At 45.1% G+C, this 19,628-nt stretch overlaps 1 protein-coding gene across 8 annotated transcripts in view; it reads right to left on the bottom strand.

Moving 5' to 3' along the window:
- Nucleotides 1-19,628, bottom strand: part of ATP8A1 (ATPase phospholipid transporting 8A1) — a 613,161-nt gene that overhangs the window by 538,194 nt on the left and 55,339 nt on the right. For 7 of the 8 annotated variants that reach the window (XM_063920998.1, XM_063921003.1, XM_063920996.1 and 4 more), the window contains exon 3: nucleotides 820-934. In XM_063920998.1, coding sequence (XP_063777068.1) covers nucleotides 820-934 — 115 coding nt within the window. Of the gene's footprint in view, nucleotides 1-819; nucleotides 935-2,123; nucleotides 2,207-19,628 lie in introns of those variants that run through there. The other variant, XM_063921001.1, reaches the window with a different exon arrangement.

Here is a 19,628-nt window from a genome sequence, read left to right as displayed (position 1 = left end):
CATCATTATAACCCCTCGTATAGCCCCCATTAGTCCTGCACAATGTATGCACTATTCTTGAGAGAACGAATGAGCTATTTTAGTAGAATGGGTAATTTGTTTGATAGGAGTGCCAATGACCACATTACTTATCCGTCTAATCAACTGGTGCTTAGTAAAAAAAATAACTCTATGAGATCTATTTATTTGTGCTAGGAATTAACATGACGCCACAGCACACATAACAGAATTGATGCAGCCTTACGTAAACCTATATGGCTGGTTGGTTATAAAAGCAGGCAGAAAAGTAATGTCAGGCTACTTCCCAGCGTCCATTCTAAAATGTTCAGGATTTTAGTTTCAATTTAAAGGCAAAACATGAGGACAACTAATGTGTCCATTTTTTTTAGGAATTCTTCTTTTAATTCATTCTAAGAAATATTAAAATGTAAAAAAGTTTAAGCCCTTTAACAATTATTTTCCCACAGTAGCCTTCCCTAACTAACCTGAATGGCTATCAAAAACATCACTTGACCCGCATGGCCGAGCAGAAAAACTTCCAATTTATTTCAGGTTTTTTGGGAGATTTATAAACCTCCAAAAAAATCCCTCTATTGCTCTATCATGAATTGTGAAGAAAGAAAGTGGCAGACAATGTTCATGTGAATGAACCACAAGGACTACCACCACCTAGGCCCTTTAACTCCAGTGTTCATCAGGCACTAGTCTCTGGCGACATACATTCATTATAATCTACGGGCAACAGAATGGCTGCCTCCACTGATGCAGGTGAGACTCGTTAGAAAACAGCTTTCAGTATTGGAGAACGCTGACCCTCACCTGACATGGTTGTTGCAGTATTTTGTAAGCTGGGGCTGGTTGATAAAAATAGTTCTCATTTCTTCTTGATCAGCCAGTGAGGTCTTTTCAGAAACATCATCAGTCTTCTCATAGCCTAGAAACAGATGGAGAAGATTGGTTACATAATCCTCAGCATTAACACAAACTGGCAAAGTCTGCAATGTTCACAAGAAATACTCTAACAGCATCTTCTTTGTAGCCTCTGTCTGTGGAATGAGCAACCGGCAATATACTGTATTCCCAATAGTGGGAATGAATCATGTACTCGGAACACTTAGATTAGGGATCTTCAAAGTTCTAATTGTACAGAGCCTGGCGAAAGCATTTCTGTCATTTCTTATCTGTTCCACATACAGCCATTTAAAGCCTGTTACATAATGGGCAGCATAGCACAGTGTCACATGCAAAGCGCCAGTGACAGAAAGACTCTTACAATTCTGCAACTTCAAAGCATCCCCTGCTCACCTTTGTACAACATTCCCAATAACAGCAGCAGCAGCAGCTCTCAGCAGCCCAAATAACTAGCACACACTGCGGTACCTATTTTTATATCGGCTTTCTTTCCACCAGCCTTCTGATTTATTAAACTGCAAGGTTATTTTTTTTTTTTTTTTTTTTTTATTTAAATTATAGTTTCATTTCATTTTATAGGAATTAAAGGTCTGCTTTCTCATTATTTCTACTAATGGTACACCTGTATAACATATGTCATAATACTATAGACAGCCACAATCTCACGATTTATCATCATTTTGAAAGGAAACAAAAATATTTTTGTGGAACCACTGCAGCTTTCAACAGCAGTGAGAAGCAGTAAGTGCTGAGGCGATGTCAATGCAGCCACTAGTAGGGAGGGAGTTGTCTCACAAACAATTAGTATATACACATAGATTTTAGCATCTAATAACACAAGGGCAGCTCACGGAAATCACTGGATTATTAAATCGAGAGAATTACTACTATTGCAGCAAATCGAAAAAAAGCTGCAGGAATGGGGGAGGTCATTATCATTGGGAACTTGAATTACCCGGACATAAATTGTAACACAGAAACAGTAAATACAGCTAGGGGTAACAGGTTCTTAAACATGCTTAAAGATCACTACTTGTCCCAGGTACTTAACTCAGAGCTATCAAGACCCCTATATTTGTATACATGTTCTCATTTGTAGAGTACAAAATAAACTATTTATAAATGCTTAATTTTCTTTTATTTGGCAATAATCCAAACGCATAGTACTAAAGAGATCTCCTTACTGATATACATCAATGACTATACAATACCTGGGTCTCTAAAGAGATGATCTGTATGTCAATCATGCTTGTCCGTCGCCCTTGACAAATTTTGGATCTTGGTAAGTGCAGGGGGCATGGTGAAGTGATGTGTGTCACCCCACAGCCCCACACCCTACCCTGACAGGTGTAATCTACAGATTGCTGCCTCATACAGTGGGCCAAAACATTACACTAGGGAAGTGGGTAGAACACAGGAGGATGCCAACTTCTGACATCAGAATCTAAACTAATGGTTATAGGACAACAACAACGGTCTCTTCTGTTTTTGTACACAACAGCTGTGCGACAATATGCATCTCTGACATGCTGTTGTGTCCAAAGATACAGCATTGGACCATGTGCTTGATCATCGGACATCCGAATAACCCTCAGTTGTCTGTGCCGGAAGACACCGGTCCTGGCCTATAAAACAGGGCTGGCGCCCCCATATTTACAGACACTCCCTGCCGCTGTCAACAAACACCCACAGCTAATCAATCACGCTACGGCATCCAAGGCACTGCAAGTGATGTCTCAGAATGAGATCTCAAACTATCGATACGTATACTCCAACCTTACAAATGAGAATTCGTCAAATTAGAAGTGAGCTAAAGAGTAACGCCCTGCAAATCCTGGTATGGCAGGATTATCATATTACCCACACGTCTTATCTTTCCATATAAGGGTGATTTACTGTCAACACTGCGACATGACCACAGCAATACGTTATACTGTATATTATGAGAGCTAGGAAAGTATTCGTTTTCCCATCATCCCCCTGCCAAAAACGCATGTGTCTGGCCTCCCAGGTATTTGCTTGGCGATTTAACTGTAAGAACAATCTAATAATGTTACCTTTATATGAATCTGAAAGCACGCCTTTTGTTTGTTATTACGCGCGCTGATCCGTAGGCACACAGCTTGTGTTTGCATTGCTAATAAATGGATGCAAGCTGCAAAGTAAACAGCCATATATACCTTGATGACAAGTGCCCACGCCATTCATCTCCATCAACTGAAAATGTACACAGGAAACAAGACCCTACCCCCAAACAAAAAGGCAGAGTCACCTTCTATGCTTAGAAAAGATAAATGCACACACTGGAAAACAGGACAGAGAACTTATTAAGATCCCACAAAAACCATACATGACAGCAGAGAGGAGTATGGGATTAGGATACCCTTACCAGCAAGTCCAACATGATCTAGCACAACACTGGTCAGGATACATATATATAACAATTTACACACTACATCTTAACACAACACTTAAGTTTTTACTTAATCCATAGGGGTTTACTTATTGAAGGCCCAACCTCCTAAATCCTGTCTATTTAACCAAGACCCCTGCAGGTATAGGTTACTTGGCGGCTGTCACAGGTGATCCCCTTCATTTGGGGGGAGAGATTTCTACAAAGCTTCTTTCTCCATGGGGAAGCCACGTTATCATGAACAGTGCCTACAGAAAAGAATTAAGGACTCAGAGAAGTCCGGGTCGGGTTGCTGACACCCTATTAACTCCCCTGCAAAATGAATAGGCAGCCATCATTTCACATTAAGGACCACTGTAGTACAGGTTGAGTCTCCGATATCCAAAATGCTTGGGACCAGAAGTATTATGGATATCGGGTTTTCCGTACTTTGGAATATTTGCATACCATAATGAGATATTTTGAGGATGGGACCAAAGTCTAAGCACAAACTTCAGGTATCTATATTTATTTATAACAGTTTCTTATATAGCGCTGTATATTCCGTTGCGCTTATATGTGTCATACACATAAGATACACAAAGATAATTGTATACAATATTTTTAATCAATTTGTGCATGATACAAAAAGTTTGTGTACACGAATCCAGCAGAAAGTAAAGAGGTCACTATCTCAACCGTACTCAAAAATTCAGTATCTCGGAATATTTAGTATTTTGGATATGGGAGACTTAACCTGTAAAATATATCATGACGGCAACAAAGGTTTTATGTGGACTTCAAATTACCATCTGCTAAGTTATATTACAGCGGAACGAGACACACTGCAAAGTATACAGCCTCTAAAAACAGGCCTCCAAAGCTCTGACAGTTTCTCTACACGTGCAGATGCCAATTGGGTGACAACTGGTCATGCTCAGCAGAACAGAGCGGAGGATCTGCCCGGGAGGGTGATGCCACATCACTAGTCCACTATACATTTTGTTATTCTGCCCAGCAATACCCTGTCCTGTCTCTGCACATTCCCTCCCATGCAAGTAATCCCTCTCTGTGTTGCCTAAAAGAAAGAAGAGTTGCACGGAATCAGTCACCTCACTCGTGCAAGGCATCTCCTGCTGCGTGGCGTATTGAGGCTAGATGTAGGTGGACACATCTGTACAACTGTATATGTTCATGTGTCCTAATTACATTTCATGGCGCTATATCTGGCTAAAATACTCCTTCAAGCTCATAAACCTTAAGGTGTATACACACTGAGATTCGGGCTAAACCCTGATTCTCACTATGCGATAGGGACTAGGTCGGTATCGCATGCAAAGATGACTGTGCTTGCGATACTGGCTTTGTACGATTTTGGCTAAGTGTCAATTTCGACTAACTTTTATACCAGATAGTCAAAATTTACTTACCTGCAGTCTATCTGGGCTTGCAATACCGACCTCGCATCAGGACTTTCACCTTGCGATCTGCAGTAACTTTCTTTGCGATTTTGACTATATAGTAAAAAATAAATAAAAAAAAAACGCAAAAAAAATCTCTCACCGTGTGTACACACCTTTAGACATGTTGTGGTTCTACCCTTTCAGGATACTGGCAAAGCATGTTAACATATAAATACAGTATGAATGTTTGGGGATCTATGTTCCTGCACCTCCAGTAATCCATCTGTAAGGTATAGTATTACGCATGACAGACATCTCTCATCATGAAATGAATAGGCCCATAAATGACTATTTGAAGACCAAAAACCAACCACCACAAACTAGTTGTCGGCTGCTAATTTTACATTACATTTTTTCGTTTGTGCAAGTAAGCCAAAAAGGACATTATATGCATAGAGCAGGGGTGGGGAACGACGGGCCAACGGGCCGTATAAAGCCCGCACAGCCTCTTCACCAGGCCCGCGGCTCACCTAACCCAGGAGGGAGATGCGGGGCGCCCGCTGAGATTGTGTTACCAGGCTAATTTTTAAGTTGATCATTTTTGTATGGCCCCCGAAGGATTTTATAAATATCCAAATGGCCCTTGGTAGAAAAAAAGGTTCTCCACACCTGGCATAAAGGTTGCACACTTTAAAATAAGGGCAATCAGAGGTGACTAGATTGCCCCAATACAGTTCCTACACCTGCTGCCTCCCCCATTCTCTCTCTACTTGTTCACTGCCCTCAGTCTGACTATGCGGGAACAGAGGTTAACATATTGTTAACAGGGTTACAATATGTATGCACTAGTCTAGTAATAGGCTCAACCCAATATCCACAAGCTAAGGGTTTTAGTTCTTCCATTTTATGTTATCTATGCACTATGACTAAGGATGCCCTTTGAAGGAAGTACAGAGTTTAACCTGGCACAAAGAGACAAAAAGATAACAATATGCCATGTGTGGAAAAGTAAATTAAGAATGCAAACAAATACTCATTGGGTAAATAACTATTGAGTGCACGTTAACACATTTACAGTCATAAAACAGGTAATTACAAATGAATAAGTAGGGGTAATACGCATAAAATAAAGTCAGTTTACATCATAGGGGGAATTAGAAATGATCGTACTTAATGACCAATAGGCATTACAGAGACATGGTGGGACGATTCTCATGACTGGGCAGCAAACATGGAGGGGTACATCCTCTTCAGGCAAGATAGGACTAATAAAAAGGGAGGGGGTGTTTGTCTTTATGTTAAGCCATTCTTAAAACCATATTTAAAAGGAGGTCATTCACGAGGGGACTGGAGATAACGTGGAGTCATTATGGGTTGAGATTTCGAGTGGGGGTAAAGATACAAAAAAACCTTTTAATAGGGACATGCTATAAACCGCCAGATATTAGTGTGTCTGACGAATTACTACTATTGCAGCAAATCGAAAAAAGCTGCAGGAATGGGGGAGGTCATTATCATTGGGAACTTTAATTACCCGGACATAAATTGGAACACTGAAACAGTAAATACAGCTAGGGGTAACAGGTGCTTAAACATGCTTAAAGATCACTACTTGTCCCAGGTACTTAACTCAGAGCTATCAAGACCCCTATATTTGATTTTCTGTGAGTCAATTACATCAGGAAGAATACCGAAGGACTGGCATATAGCAGAGGTAGTACCAATATTTAAAAAGGGAATTAAAACTCATCCCGGTAACTATAGACCGGTAAGTTTGACATCTATAGTGGGGAAAATACTGGAATGTTTATTAAGGGATAGCCTACTAGAGTACTTGGATACCTCTAAGGTTATTGCTAGGAATCAGCATAGTTTTGTGAAGGACAGGTCATGTCGAACTAACTTAATAAGCTTCTATGAGAAAGTGACCGATAATATTGTTCATGGTAAAACAGTGGATGTGTTTTTTTTGGACTTTGCTAAGGCCAAATTGAGAGAGCTTGGGGTAGGAAACACTATTTGTACTTGTGTAAGTAATTGACTGTACAACAAGGAACAGTGAGTGGTGATTAATTGGATGTTCTCTGAATGGGGCTCAGTGGAATACCGCAGGGTGCAGTACTAGGGCCATTGCTGTTTAACATATTCATTAATGACCTAGAAGTGGGCCTAGAAAGCACAGTGTCAATTTTCGCAGACAATACTAAACTATGTAGAATAATTAATTCAGACAAGGATGTTGAGTCTCAACGGAATGATTCATCTAGACTGGAGGCCTGGGCAGACAAATGGAGAAGGAGGTTCAATATAGACAAAAGTAAAGTTATGCACTTTGGGACTAAGAACAATAGGGCAGCCTATAAACTAAATGGGGAATATCTAGGGATAACAGTAGTTGAAAAAGATTTGGGGGTGCTTATCGATAATAGACTTAGTAGCAGTACGAAATGTCAAAATGCAGTAACAAAAGCAAATAACGTGTTAGCATGCATAAAACGAGGAATGGAGACAAGAGATGAGAATGTAATCCTGCCACAGTATAGGTCATTGGTGCGGCTACACCAATTGTGTATAGTTCTGGGCACCTCATTATAAAGAAAAAAAAAAAAAAAGATATCTTGGAACTTGAAAAGGGTTCAGAGGCGAGACACCAAACTGGTTAACGGGTTAGAGGCACTGAATTATGAGGAAAGACTTAAAAAAGGTTAGATATGTTTACACTAGAAAAACAAGATTTATGGTAAGAACTTACCTTTGTTAAAACTCTTTCTGCGAGGTACACTGGGCTCCACAAGGATAGACATTGGGGTTTAGAGTAGGATCTTGATCCGAGGCACCAACAGGCTCAAAGCTTTGACTGTTCCCAGAATGCACAGCGCCACCTCCTCTATAACCCCGCCTCCCTGCACAGGATCTCAGTTTTTAGTTAACCAGCCCAATGCAGTAGCAGGAAAAGAGATGACAACGGTTAGTAGCCACATACACCACACTCTCACGACAGGAGAAGTGTCAGTGGCTAATGCCATAACAACCCAAAGAAGCTAAGTGCGTCAGGGTGGGCGCCTTGTGGAGCCCAGTGTACCTCACAGAAAGATTTAACAAAGGTAAGTTCTTACCATAAATCTCGTTTTCTGCTGCGGGGTACACTGGGCTCCACAAGGATAGACATTGGGGATGTCCTAAAGCAGTTCCTTATGGGAGGGGACGCACTGTAGCGGGCACAAGAACCCGGCGTCCAAAGGAAGGATCCTGGGAAGCGGCAGTATCGAAGGCATAGAATCTTATGAACGTGTTCACTGGAGACCACGTAGCCGCCTTGCACAATTGTTCAAGGGTCGCACCACGGCGGGCCACCCAAGAAGGTCCAACAGACCGAGTAGAATGGGCCGTAATGTGAGCAGGAGCCGAAAGACCAGCCCTCATATAAGCATGTGCAATCACCATTCTAATCCATCTGGCCAAAGTCTGCTTGTGAGCAGGCCAGCCCCGTTTGAGAAATCCAAACAGTACAAAGAGAGAATCAGATTTCCTAATGGAAGCAGTTCTCTTCACATAGCTACGGAGAGTCCGTACCACATCCAAAGACTTCTCTTTGGGAGACAGATCAGGAGAAACAAGTAAGAATGCCAGACCCTATAGTAAATCCGAGCCGAAGCCAGTTTCCGGGCCCGCAACATAGTTTGAATGACCGCCTCAGAAAATGCTTTAGCCCTTAAGACGGAAGCTTCAAGAGCCACGCCGTCAAAGACAGCCGGGCTAGGTCCTGGTAGACACAGGGACCCTGAACGAGGAGGTCTGGGCGTTGTGGAAGTAGAATTGGATGCTCTGACGATAGGCCTTGCAGGTCTGAGAACCAGTGCCGTCTGGGCCACGCTGGAGCTATGAGAAGCAGAATTCCTTTTTCTTGCTTTAATTTCCGAATTACCCTGGGCAGGAGCGACACCCGAGGGAACACGTACGGCAGCCGAAACCTTCACGGCACCACCAGCGCATCCACGAATGCTGCTTGAGGATCCCTTGTCCCTGCTCCGAAGACCGGAACATTGTGATTGTGTCGAGACGCCATCAGATCTACGTCTGGAAGACCCCACTTTTCCACTAGGAGTTGAAACACTTCTGGATGGAGGCCCCACTCGCCGGCATGTACGTCCTGACGACTGAGAAAGTCCGCTTCCCAATTCAGGACTCCCGGAATGAAGATTACCGGTATGTCCGGTAGATGGCGTTCCGCCCAATGTAGAATCCGTGAGACTTCCTTCATTGCCAGACGGCTTCGAATACCGCCTTGATGATTTATGTAAGCCACTGTGGTGGCATTGTCCGACTGCACTTGAACAGGACGGTTGTGAATTAAATGCTGGGCTAGGTTCAATGCATTGAAGACCGTCCGCAATTCCAGAATGTTGATTGAGAGGAGGGACTCCTCCTTGGTCCACCGACCCTGAAGGGAGTGTTGCTCCAGCACCGCGCCACAACCTCTTAGACTGGCATCTGTCGTCAACAGGACCCAGTTGGATATCCAGAAGGGACGGCCCCTGCACAATTGTTGGTCCTGGAGCCACCAGAGCAGCGACAGACGGATCTCCGGAGTCAATGAGATCATTTGAGACCTGATCCGGTGAGGCAGGCCGTCCCACTTGGCTAGAATCAGCCTCTGGAGGGGGCGAGAATGGAATTGGGCATACTCCACCATGTTGAATGCGGACACCATGAGGCCCAGCACCTGCATCACCGAATGTATCGACACTTGCGGACGAGAAAGGAAGCAACGTATCCTGTCCTGAAGCTTCAGAACTTTCTCCTGACACAAGAACAACCTCTAGTTACGAGTGTCCAATAGCGCTCCCAGATGCACCATGCTCTGAGCAGGGATCAGGGAGGATTTCTTCCAGTTGATGAGCCACCCGTGGGCTTGTAGAAACCGGACTGTCATATCTAGATTAGGATTAACAAGTCGTCCAGATACGGCAGTATCCTGACCCCTTGACGGCGGAGTACCACCGTCACCACCGCCATAACTTTGGTGAAGACTCGCGGAGCCGTTGTTAAACCAAAAGGTAACGCCGGAAACTGGTAATGGAGGTTGCCAATAGCAAACCTCAGGTATTGCTGATGTGACGCTGCTATAGGAATATTCAGGTAAGCATCCTGTATGTCCAGGGAGACCATGTAGTCCCATAGGTTCCAAAGCCAGAACTATAGAGCGAAGAGTTTCCATACGGAACTTGGAAACCTTCACAAACCTGTTCAATGTCTTGGAGGTTGAGAATGGGCCGGGAGGACCCATTCGGTTTCGGGACCAGAAACAGCAGAGAATAGTACGCCCGGCCCCTCTGTGCAAGAGGCACCTGTACTACGACTCCTGTATCCAGGAGGGTCTGTACCACCGAATGCAGAGTGTTTGCCTTTGTCTGGTCCAACGGGACGTCTGTCTGGCAAAATCGATGAGGGGGTCTGTTTTTGAAGGCTATGGTGTAACCTCAAGTGACGACTTCCCGTACCCAGGCATCTGAAGTGATCTTCAACCAGTCCTGGGTATACCCTAGAAGCCGGCCACCCACCCTGGGATCCCCCAGAGGGAGGCCCGCCCCGTCATGCGGCAGGCTTATCGGCCTTGGAAGCTGGCTGTTGGGCCGCCCAGGCTCTTTTTGGCTTACCAGGTTTGGAAGTGCGGGCCTGCTTGTTGTACGCCTGACCTTTTGCTTTACCTGAAGGACAAAAGGGGCGAAAGGAAGTACCTTTAGCCTTCGACACAGAAGGAGCGGTACTTGGCAGACAGGCAGTTTTGGCCGTAGCCAAGTCAGCCACTATCTTATTTAAGTCCTCCCCAAACAGAATATCTCCCTTGAAAGGGAGTACCTCCAGGGTTTTTCTAGAATCCAGATCCACAGACCAGGATCTCAGCCACAATATCCGGCGAGCCAGGACTAACGTAGTAGAAGCCTTGGCTGCTAGGATACCGGCATCAGAAGCCGCCTCTTTAATATAGCAAGAAGCTGTGACAATATATGACAAGCATTGTCTAGCATGGTCAGAAGAGATTTCAGCTTCTAACTCCAAGGCCCATGCTTCAATAGCCTTTGCAGCCCATGTTGCTGCAATAGTGGGCCTTTGTGCAGCACCCGTGAGGGTGTAAACTGCTTTAAGACAACCCTCCACACGTTTATCCGTAGGCTCTTTTAGAGACGTGACGGTAGTGACAGGTAGAGCTGAGGAAACCAACATCCTAGCCACATGTGAGACTACTGGAGGAGGCGTTTCCCAATTCTTATACAGCTCTGGTGCGAGGGGATAGCGAGCCAGCATCTTCTTTTGAGGCACAAACTTCGTACCCGGGTTTTCCCAGGGTTCCTGACGTATATCCACTAGGTGATCAGAGTGAGGTAAAACCACCTTCTGACGCTTGAACCTATTTGGTTTCTTAGGAGGGACGGATGGCTCCGGATCATCCGTAATCTGTAGAATTAACTTAATAGCCTCCAAAAGATCAGGAACATCCACATGTGAACTACCCTCCCCATCAGCAGTATCTGAGTCATAACCTGTGGGGTCAGTGTAAGTGCCGTCTTCATCAGACGAGGTGTCAGTGACAGCAGTGGATTGTGAGGAGACAAGCGCTCGCTTAGAGGACCCCTTGGACTTAGGTGAGCGATGGTCAGACTTTTTAGTAGTCAGGGACTGGTTCAACTTCTTCAATTGAGCAGATAAATCGTCCGCCCACGGCAGGTTAGCTGCAGGGACCACATACGGTTGTACCGGCATTGGGGGTCCCATAGGGGATGTTCGTTTATTAACTAGCGTATGTAGAAGCGTGGAAAAAGATGCCCACGGTGGGTCATTATGTACCTCAGTTGCCACAGTCCCACTGGGTGGCAAGGAGCCCCCAGAACCAGAGCCCACAGCTGCTATATTCTCCTCATAGGGATCTGTGGCTTCAGCAACACCGGCAGTGTGTTCAGCCACAGAACCGTTACCCTCAGAAGCAGACATGATATAACTTGTAGTATCAGGTAACACAGTACAATTGGCAGCAGCACAATACCTCTTACCCAAACCCCTGCGCAGTGTAGTCAGCACTAGCAGAGATAAAGGAGAGATATGGTGACTAAATCACAGAGAAAAATACGTATTAAAGTATATCTTTGTGAAAAATCCTATATCAATATAAAAACCGACGCACCAAGCCCCCTCAGGTTATGGAATATAGGGATAGCAAGTTGAGTGAAAGACACGAAATGGACACCACTCAGCTATCTAATGCACACACAGATAGTCACAGTTTGTACAATGCAGAGGTTATTACAAACAATAATACTGCACTGGACTAGCTTATATATATATAGCTATATAGTCAATAGATATAACACTGCACAGTAAGAACTGGATGTATATCACAGGGTAATTTTACTAGAAAACCCTGACTAAATGCACTCTTTCTTAACTAGCACTGTCTAAAAAGGCAGGTAGAATACTTAAGTGTCATGTAAAGTCACAGCACTGACAACCAGACAGCTTTACACAGGAGGATTTGCCCAAGCAGTCCCAGGAACAGTGAAGCTGAGAGATAATGGCACCCAGACACTGACAGGGAGTGAGGGAGAGACAGATATGCAGCTCCAGGGCGGGAACATTTGCGGGAAATGGCGCCCTGGGGCTGGGGGAGGGGCTTCAGGTCTAAGCCTGATCCCCCTGCTGGCAAAACCACCGGGTACTGTGGGCTACTGAAAATGGTTTAGAGAGAAAACCTGACCTGCACCCATGCCCTGGTGATCTAGTGGGACCGCCTGTACTGCCACAGTGTCCACCGCCGGCGCGCCTCCCACTGACCGCGCCGGATCGTGATTAAGACCGGGTCCCGCAAGCGGGACCCACTTACCACCTCCCGAAGCGCGGCCACGCGATCCCCGGAGAGCCCCCGTCGTGTGTGCCTGACGTGAAGAATACCAGAGCCTCCTGCTGTAGTTACCCGGCAACCAGGCTTGGGAGTGTACAGCGCCGCTGGGGAGAGCTGGAGCCGCAGCAGTGAATGTCTTCTGACATTTACCACCGCTGCTGCCCTTGAAGTCTTCACTTTTTTCTTCAAAAAAAGCTCTTCTTAGGGCTGCCTGGAGCAGCCCCTCTGTTATGTGCCTGCTATCTGCAGCACCAACTACAAAACTGAGCTCCTGTGCAGGGAGGCGGGGTTATAGAGGAGGCGGCGCTGTGCATTCTGGGAACAGTCAAAGCTTTGAGGCTGTTGGTGCCTCGGATCAAGATCCTACTCTAAACCCCAATGTCTATCCTTGTGGAGCCCAGTGTACCCCGCAGCAGAAAGAGGCGACTGAGAGGGGACATTATTAATATTTATACATAAATACAAGGATTTATCAGACGATCTGTTTATCAAACAAACGCAGGACACCCCCTGAGTGTAGAAGAAAAAAAAAAATCATACACAACAGAGAAAAGGGTTCTTCACAGTAAGAGCAGTAAAGATTTGGAATTCTCTGCCAGAGAAGGTAGTAATGGTGGACTCAATCAATAAGTTTAAAAATGGACTAGATAAATTCCTAACTGAAAGAAATATCCAAAGATACAGCATTTAAATGATATAGGGGTATATGCAATTGTGGTCGAATTCCCGAAATTGGCGAATTTCGGGTCATTTTCGACCAAAAAAAAAAATTCGCCTATGCAATGCAGTGCTTTCCGACCAAAAAACGGACTTTCAAAATTCGACTTTTTGAAATTCGACTTTTTGCAAATTCGACTTTTCTGCAATGATACAAGTGCTGCAATTCGACCAAAGCATATTCAATTCAAGTTTGGAAATTCGACAGCAGTGCTTTTAGACAGCAAATTCGTCATTTTCAATCCGCCACACTTTGGAGGGTGAAAACAAATAAAAAAAATTTAAACATGTTTTTTTTGGTGTTTTTTTTTGGGGGAATAGCAGATCTATTTATATTAGAAGGGATTAGGTACTTTTTTTTTGGGGGGGGGAGGCACAAATATTATTTATATATTTTTTAAAATATTATTTTTATTTTTTATTTTTTTTTATTGCTGGAACGGTAAAATCAGAAAAAAAAATGGCGTGGGGTCCCCCCTCCAAAGCATAACCAGCCTCGGGCTCATTGAGCTGGTCCTGGTTCTAAAAATGCGGGGAAAAAATTGACAGGGGGATCCCCCGTATTTTTAAAACCAGCACCGGGCTCTGCGCCTGGTGCTGGTGCCAAAAATACGGGGGACAAAAAGAGTAGGGGTCCCCCGTATTTTTAACACCAGCATCGGGCTCCACTAGCTGGACAGATAATGCCACAGCCGGGGGTCACTTTTATGCCGTGCCCTGCGGCCGTGGCATCAAATATCCAACTAGTCACCCCTGGCCGGGGTACCCTGGGGGAGTGGGGACCCCTTCAATCAAGGGGTCCCCCCCCCAGCCACCCAAGGGCCAGGGGTGAAGCCCGAGGCTGTCCCCCCCCCATCCAATGGGCTGCGGATGGGGGGGCTGATAGCCTTTTGTGATAAAAAAAAGATATTGTTTTTTCCATTAGTACTACAAGTCCCAGCAAGCCTCCCCCGCAAGCTGGTACTTGGAGAACCACAAGTACCAGCATGCGGGAGAAAAGCGGGCCCGCTGGTACCTGTAGTACTACTGGGAAAAAAATACCCAAATAAAAACAGGACACACACACCGTCGACAGTAAAACTTTATTTCACACTACCGACACACACATACTTACCTATGTTCACACGCCGACATCGGTCCTCTTCTCCATGTAGAATCCACGGATACCTGAAAAGCAAAGTTCAATATACTCACCTCAGGGTCCAGAGATAAATCCACGTACTTGGCAAAAAAAGAAAACGCAAATACCCGCTCCAGAACGGACTGAAAGGGGTCCCATGCTGACACATGGGACACCTTTCCACGATTGAGACCTGTCAGTGACAGCTGTCACTGACAGGTCTCTAAGCCAATCAGGAAGCGCAACTTCGTTGCGCTCACCTGATTGGCTGATCGCTGTGACAGCGCATCGCACAGCTCCCTCCATTATATTCAATGGTGGGAACTTAGCGGCTAGCGGTGAGGTCACCCGCCGGTCAGCGGCTGACCGGCGGGTGACCCCACCGCTAGCCGCAAAGTTCCCACCATTGAAAGTAATGGAGCGGCTTTGCGAGGCGCTGTCAGAGTACAGACGGCGTCCAGCCAATCAGGTGAGCGCCACGGCAGTAGCGCTTCCTGATTGGCTGAAGGGACATCAGTGACAGGAGTCACGTGATGTCCCGGCATTCGGGGAAAGGAGTCTAATGTGAAAACATTGGACCCCTTTCATTAGTCCGGTGGATCGTGTTCGGTTTGTTTTTTTACAAAGTACGTGGATTTACCTCTGGACCTGGACCTCTGGACGCTGGAAGGTGAGTATAATTTTTTGACAGGTACCCTCGGATCGTCGGAGATCGTTGCAGTCGGCGTGTCAACACAGGTAAGTATGTGTGTGTCGGCGTATGAAATAAAGTTTTACTATCAAGGTGTGTGTGTCCTGTTTTTATTTGGGTATTTTTTTCCCAGTAGTACTACAGGTACCAGCGGGCCCGTTTTTCTCCCGCATGCTGGTACTTGTGGTTCTCCAAGTACCAGCTTGCGGGGGAGGCTTGCTGGGACTTGTAGTACTAATGGAAAAAACAATATCTTTTATTTTATCACAAAGGCTATCAGCCCCCCCATCCGCAGCCCATTGGATGGGGGGGGGGGACAGCCTCGGGCTTCACCCCTGGCCCTTGGGTGGCTGGGGGGGGGGGACCCCTTGATTGAAGGGGTCCCCACTCCCCCAGGGTACCCCGGCCAGGGGTGACTAGTTGGATATTTGATGCCACGGCCGCAGGGCACGGCATAAAAGTGACCCCCGGCTGTGGCATTATCTGTCCAGCTAGTGGAGCCCGATGCTGGTGTTAAAAATACGGGGGACCCCTACTCTTTTTGTCCCCCGTATTTTTGGCACCAGCATCAGGCGCAGAGCCCGGTGCTGGTTTTAAAAATACGGGGGATCCCTGGCCGATTTTTCCCCTGCATTTTTAGAACCAGGACCAGCTCGATGAGCCCGAGGCTGGTTATGCTTTGGAGGGGGGACCCCACGCCATTTTTTTTTCGGGTTTTTCCCCGTTTTTTCCCGTTTTTTAAAATCGCGGCAAAATCCGCCAAATCGGCCGATTTTCGCCCGCGACTCTGGCGAATCAGTTTTTCATTGCATATGGTGAATTCCGGAAGCCACCTTCCGGAATTCACCTGGCGAATTTGGTCGAATTGAAAAAACGGCGATAATTGCCGCGAATTCGCCCGCTATTGCATATACCCCATAACATTTTATAAAATACAGGTTGAACTCGATGGACCTTTGTCTTTTTTCAACCTCAACAACTATGTAACTATAGATGAAAGTATGTGTACGTCACACTGCAGCACATAAGGCAAGGGCTACAATAGCTATAAAGTCATTGTAAAGGGAAACCCGATTGTCTTTTTGTTTTTCTTACATGACTTTTGCACAATATGTCGACAGTAAATGATCAGTACAAAAAAATGAAATAGATAACACTACCTTGGTTTCTAATGGCAATAAAACCTCTTCTACACAGTTGCTTAGTGAACAGTGTAATAACTGCGATATCTTTCACGTCATTGGAACATCTAATGAAAGTGGACATTGCAATCATTACTTCTATACTCTATTCTATTGGCAGCCTTTGTTAGGTGTGCTGTGGACTGATACTTAACTGCATCCTCCTAACGCAGCCGACATCAGGATTAGCTTTTTTCAGACTTCATATTGCATGTACAAAGAGATGTCAGAATCTAGCAGGCCAGTAAGAAAAGGTATCATGGGTTGCAGCTTGTGATATAGCCCAAGAAACCTGTAATAACAGCAACTGTGCATATCTGGCAAAGGATATCCCCTATGCACTGGACTCATGAGTCACAGCTACATGTAACGTCACACAAGGCAATGTGACGGGGCACTGGGTACATAATGCTAGATGAACACACTATGGTATGGTACACAGGCAGGTTCTACCACTGGAACTAGTAACAGAGTAGTGATTTCTGTTGCTGTAATTGTCTAAATGAGTAGTTTTAAATATATGATTAAAGTGATAGCTGTATTGTGTCATATTTATAGCCCATAATACAAATCAGCAGTAGGGAATAAGAAATTATTATTTCAGTTGCCATCTGTCTCACATACACACCTACAAATCGTTAGCTCTGTTCTATGCAATACTGACTCTATAGGGGTAAGCAAATTAAATTGCTTTGTACCCTTCATTTACCGGAATGTCACACTTATAGTCCTATATATAAACAACTTTGCTATTTGTCGAGATAATTGAAAGAATGTATAAGAAGGTTTATTTATATCAAATGATAAGGCTGACCAATGGTATGATGTTTTTCCTTACTATCACATGATCGGACTAGTCCGAATCACGTGACATATTAATGTCTTGTTAGAATTTCTTTACTGATTGTGAGTGTTCCATATAGAAATGGATATCGCCGAGACATTAAAATAATCCGGCTAAAGAGTAAAAACTGTGGATTTACACTTAATCTTTGTGGAATAACAGGATTTTAATACCTACCGGTAAATCCTTTTCTCCTAGTCTGTAGAGGATGCTAGGGTCCACTTCAGTACCATGGGGTATAGACGGTTCTGCAGGAGCCATGGGCACTTTAAGACTTTTCTAGAGTGTGAACTGGCTCCTCCCTCTATGCCCCTTCTCCAGACCTCAGTATAGGAACTGTGCCCAGGGAGACGGACATTTCGAGGAAAGGATTTAGTTTTAAGTTAACGGTGAGAATCATACCAGCTCACACTTCAACCATGCCGCACACATGGCATTCAACAAAACACATGCCAACGGGCATGAACATTACAGCAACCGTGCTGAAATTTTTTTTCACTAAACAACTGCAGGTAAAGTACGCACTGGGCTGGGTGCCCAGCATCCTCTACGGACTAGGAGAAACGGATTTACCGGTAGGTATTAAAATCCTGTTTTCTCATACGTCCTAGAGGATGCTGGGGTCCACTTCAGTACCATGGGGTAATACTAAAGCTCCAGTACGGGCGGGAGAGTGCGGATGACCCTGCTGCACCGACTGACCAAACTTGAGGTCCTCATCGGCCAAGGTGTCAAACTTGTAAAACTTAGCAAACGTGTTTGCCCCTGACCAAGTAGCTGCTCAGCAAAGTTGTAACGCCGAGACCCCCCGGGCAGCCGCCCAGGATGAGCCCACCTTTCTAGTAGAATGGGCATTCACCGAATTCGGTATCGGCAATCCTGCCGTGGAATGAGCGTGCTGAATCGTACCTCTGATCCAGCGCGCAATGGTCTGCTTAGAAGCAGGACACCCAATCTTGTTGGGAGCATACAGGACAAACAGAGACTCTGTTTTCCGTATCCGAGCTGTTCTTGCAATATAAATTTTCAAAGCTCTGACCACATCCAGAGACTTTGACGCAGCGAAGGTGTCAGTAGCCACTGGCACCACAATAGGTTGGTTTATATGGAAAGAAGAAACCATCTTCGGAAGAAATTGCTGACGAGTTCTCAACTCAGCCCTATCTTCATGGAAGATCAAGTAAGGACTCTTGTGAGACAAGGCCCCTAACTCAGACACCCTCCTTGCGGATGCCAAGGCCAACAGCATGACCACTTTCCAAGTGAGAAACGTCAACTCTATCTCCTGTAGAGGTTCAAACCAATCCGATTGAAGGAACTGCAACACCACGTTAAGAGCCCATGGTGCCACTGGAGGCACAAATGGAGGTTGGATGTGCAGAGCCCCTTCACGAACGTCTGAACTTCTGGAAGAGAGGCCAATTGTTTCTGAAAGAAAACAGACAAGGCCGAAATCTTGACCTTGATTGAACCCAATCTTAGGCCCGCATCCACACCCGCCTGCAGAAAATGGAGAAAACGTCCCAACTGAAACTCTTCCGTAGGAGCATTCTTGGATTCACACCAAGACACATATTTTCTCCAAATACGGTGGTAATGTTTAGACGTTACTCCTTTCCTGGCCTGAATCAGAGTGGGAATGACTTCTTTTGGAATACCCTTTCGGGCTACGATCCGGTACTCAACAGCCATGCCTTCAAACATAGCCGCGGTAAGTCTTGATACACGCACGGCCCCTGCTGCAGCAGGTCCTCACGAAGAGGAAGAGGCCGAGGATCTTCTATTAGCAACTCCTGAAGATCTGGATACCAAGCTCTCCTTGGCCAGTCTGGGACAATGAGGATCGCTCGAACCCTTGTTCTTCTCACGATCTTGAGCACTTTTGGTATTAGTGGAAGTGGAGGAAAGACATACAGCGACCAAAACACCCAGTGGGTCACCAGTGTATCCACTGCTATTTATAGAAATTTGTCTGGACCGAGCACTTGTGTGTGCAAATGTATGGTGTTCTGAAAATGTATGTATGTAAGTAAAATAAAAATAAATTAAATTAAAAATAAAAATTAAATAAAAATAAAAATGGGGGGGGGGGGGGGAAGGGGAGGGGGAAGTGCAATGTTTACAGCTCCTTTGTGAATAATTGTGGAGCTTGTGGACACTTTGGTGAGAGGGCACAGTCTGTTTTTTTGCAGTGGAAACTTTCCCTGACTTATGCCATCCGCAACCTAAACGCTGCCACAGATACCAGAGCCTCCAGCCACACTTGCATCGGAAAATAGGGTAAGTCAGGGAAAGTTTCCACTGCAAAAAAACAGACTGTGCCCTCTCACCAAAGTGTCCACAAGCTCCACAATTATTCACAAAGGAGCTGTAAACATTGCACTTCCCCCTCCCCTTCCCCCCCCCCCCATTTTTATTTTCATTTTTATTTTGAATTTTATTTTTATTTTATTTTTATTTTTAATTTAATTTAT

Source organism: Pseudophryne corroboree, chromosome 1 (genome assembly GCF_028390025.1).
Source record: "Pseudophryne corroboree isolate aPseCor3 chromosome 1, aPseCor3.hap2, whole genome shotgun sequence".
Taxonomy (NCBI): Eukaryota; Metazoa; Chordata; class Amphibia; order Anura; family Myobatrachidae; genus Pseudophryne; species Pseudophryne corroboree.
The sequence above is the reverse complement of the archived record's forward strand: the minus strand, read 5'-3'. Positions and strand labels throughout refer to the sequence as shown.